This window comes from Cyprinodon variegatus, unplaced genomic scaffold (assembly GCF_000732505.1).
Source record: "Cyprinodon variegatus isolate N-32 unplaced genomic scaffold, C_variegatus-1.0 Scaffold479, whole genome shotgun sequence".
NCBI classification, from domain to species: Eukaryota; Metazoa; Chordata; class Actinopteri; order Cyprinodontiformes; family Cyprinodontidae; genus Cyprinodon; species Cyprinodon variegatus.
This window is the reverse complement of record NW_015150932.1, coordinates 54832-57137: the sequence shown is the minus strand read 5'-3', so window position 1 is coordinate 57137 and position 2306 is coordinate 54832. Positions and strand designations below refer to the sequence as shown.

The 2306-nt window shown below is 47.0% G+C and overlaps 1 protein-coding gene across 4 annotated transcripts in view; it reads right to left on the bottom strand.

Moving 5' to 3' along the window:
- The window catches only part of ecel1 (endothelin converting enzyme-like 1), a 68980-nt gene that overhangs the window by 44647 nt on the left and 22027 nt on the right, over positions 1-2306 (bottom strand). For all 4 annotated transcript variants that reach the window (XM_015389877.1, XM_015389878.1, XM_015389879.1 and 1 more), the window contains exons 4-5: positions 2019-2129; positions 1836-1928 (exon numbers count right to left, since the gene is read on the bottom strand). In XM_015389877.1, the coding sequence (XP_015245363.1) occupies positions 1836-1928; positions 2019-2129 (204 nt within the window). The remainder of the gene's footprint in view (positions 1-1835; positions 1929-2018; positions 2130-2306) is intronic.

The window sequence follows — 2306 nt, the reverse complement described above, 5'->3', positions numbered from 1 at the left end:
GACATGATGTGAATTGGAGCTATAGAAATAAACTGAATAGAATAGAATTCCTAAACTCATCCTCTATCAGCTTCATGCGGCTCACTGAGCAGCAGCGACCGTCCCTCCCATCCTGTCCGTTTGGCTGCTGCTGCTGTTTGCTGGCCTCCATAAACTCAGCCCTTTTCTGCCCATTTTCAATCTCCTCTGAGTCAACTTCCATCCATCTCCTGTTAGACGGTGAAGAACCTCCAGGGAACTCCTCCCATTTTTCTCCTCGTCTTCCTGCTAACCTCTTTCTTTCCTTCATCGCTCTCCTTCTTCTCCCATAGATCCCGTTTTCCTGTTTCCCCCCCAGTTTCTTGCACCGTGTCTCATCTGCTCCCCTCCATCAGACACTTGGGCTTTTCTCCAGTTTCACTGCTTCTCAGCCAAAAACATCGTCTCACCGCGCTGCTGAAAGTTAACCCCTCACTGCCTGAATTTATAAAGGTTTTATATAACATTTGCTGCCAGCCTGAAGTTAGATGAAATAAAGGTTATTCGTTAAACATCGGAATTATGATTTGTGTAAATTTAGTTATGAAGCTATTAAAAGAAACAAAGCATCTTTGGATTAACGCACATTTTAACCTGAATATGCGGACACTTTATTCATGTCTGTTTTTCTCAGATTAGACATAAGAATTCAGTCAAACATATTTTTGAACAAGCATCCATTTTTTTACCGTCTAAGTATTTTAAATTGACCCAATCTATGGAAAGTCAACTCGCTACACTTTTCCTGGCCGTTGTTTTCAACAATAAAACAATTAGGTTTCTTCCTGTTAACTGGAGTTTTCCTCCCCACTGTTGCTGCATGCATGTTCGCTGCGAGGGACAGCTGAAGAAAAGAAAGAAGAGTGGAAAAAAATAAACTTTATTGATCCCACAATGAGGGAGTTTCATTCCCGTAAGCTTGGCTCCTTGGAGGAGACCAGTTTAAAGTCCTGCAGAAATCCTGGTACCACATCTTGTCTCTGGCCCTCAACCACTGAGCCTTTCTGCCTGCATCTGTTCATGTCTGTCTGAGCACGCTTCTGGACTGGTGGGACTCTGAACCTGCCTTCATGCTCCGTGGATTCCTGGAACCACGTTTCTGTCTGTTCTTGCGTGAATCTGAACCCGTAATCGACCTGTGGTTGTTCTTGACTGTTCCCCTGACCTGCCTCAGTCTTTCACCGGTTCCACAGAGGCTGCTGCATCGGGAACACTCTGGGCGGCTCAACGTTGCATCTAATTTGCTGTCCATCGACTGCATCCTGCCTCGTTCTAAGGAGATGGACTTAACTGTTAAAGCAGGTAAGTGACTCACACGGATGATCATCTTCCGTCAGATGATCGTGGTCACTTACCTGTGTTTCTCCCTCCAGAGAGTCAGTGATGGTTTGCACGGCGCCCCCTGCAGCCGCTGTGGCCCGTAGATCCACAGTAGCTCTGGGCTTCAATTCTGTTTGTCCATTTAGTTTTAATAAACGTTTTGAACTTTCCTACTGACTGTCTCACCTTGAATACTGGGTCCATCTGCCCCGTTTATGACAGGTTTTCCTCACACCAAAACTTTGAGCCTGTAATCTGACTGGATGATCTGATTGATCTGGATCTATAAAGTGAGCTGATGTTTGTTGATGGCTGTCTCTATAGAAATGAACTGAACTGAAAACTTTTGGATGAAGAAAAGCAACTCTGAAAGGAAGAGAGTCGAAACAAAGCGACATGCAGAAGATGAGGGAAGCGGTCAGTTAAAACGGCGAAGCAGAACTTTTCTGGAAGACGAAGTGAAAGCACGATGTCTGAGTGTCTGTGTGCTAACTCACGCTAGGTGCGATGCGCTGCAGCTGCCTGAGGGTGATGCGGTTATACATGGTGCTGATGTCTTTTCTTTGGTCATCGTACTCGGACACAGTGATCTGTAGAAGGAAATAAAAAATGGCTGAAACCTGCACATGTGCAAGCACCAGCATGCACGACTGCACATGTGCAGAAAACATCCAGCTCACATTGGCCAGTTGGGTCTCCAGCTCGATAATCTCCTTGGACTTCTGCGTGGCGTTGTGAGCGCCCAGCATGCTCAGCAGGCGCTCCATCAGGGCCTTGTATGCCGCCAAGATCTGGAAAACACAGAGAAATCAGCTCTGAAAGGCCGGAGGGCGCCACGGCAACAGCGGCGCTAATGACTGGTGGAGGTGGTGACATGTGGCAAAGTGGAAAGGATCACAAAGGCACCATGGGAGGCTGAAGGAAACAGGTGGACTGATGAAGAGGAGCGGTGGGCCAGTCCATAGGGC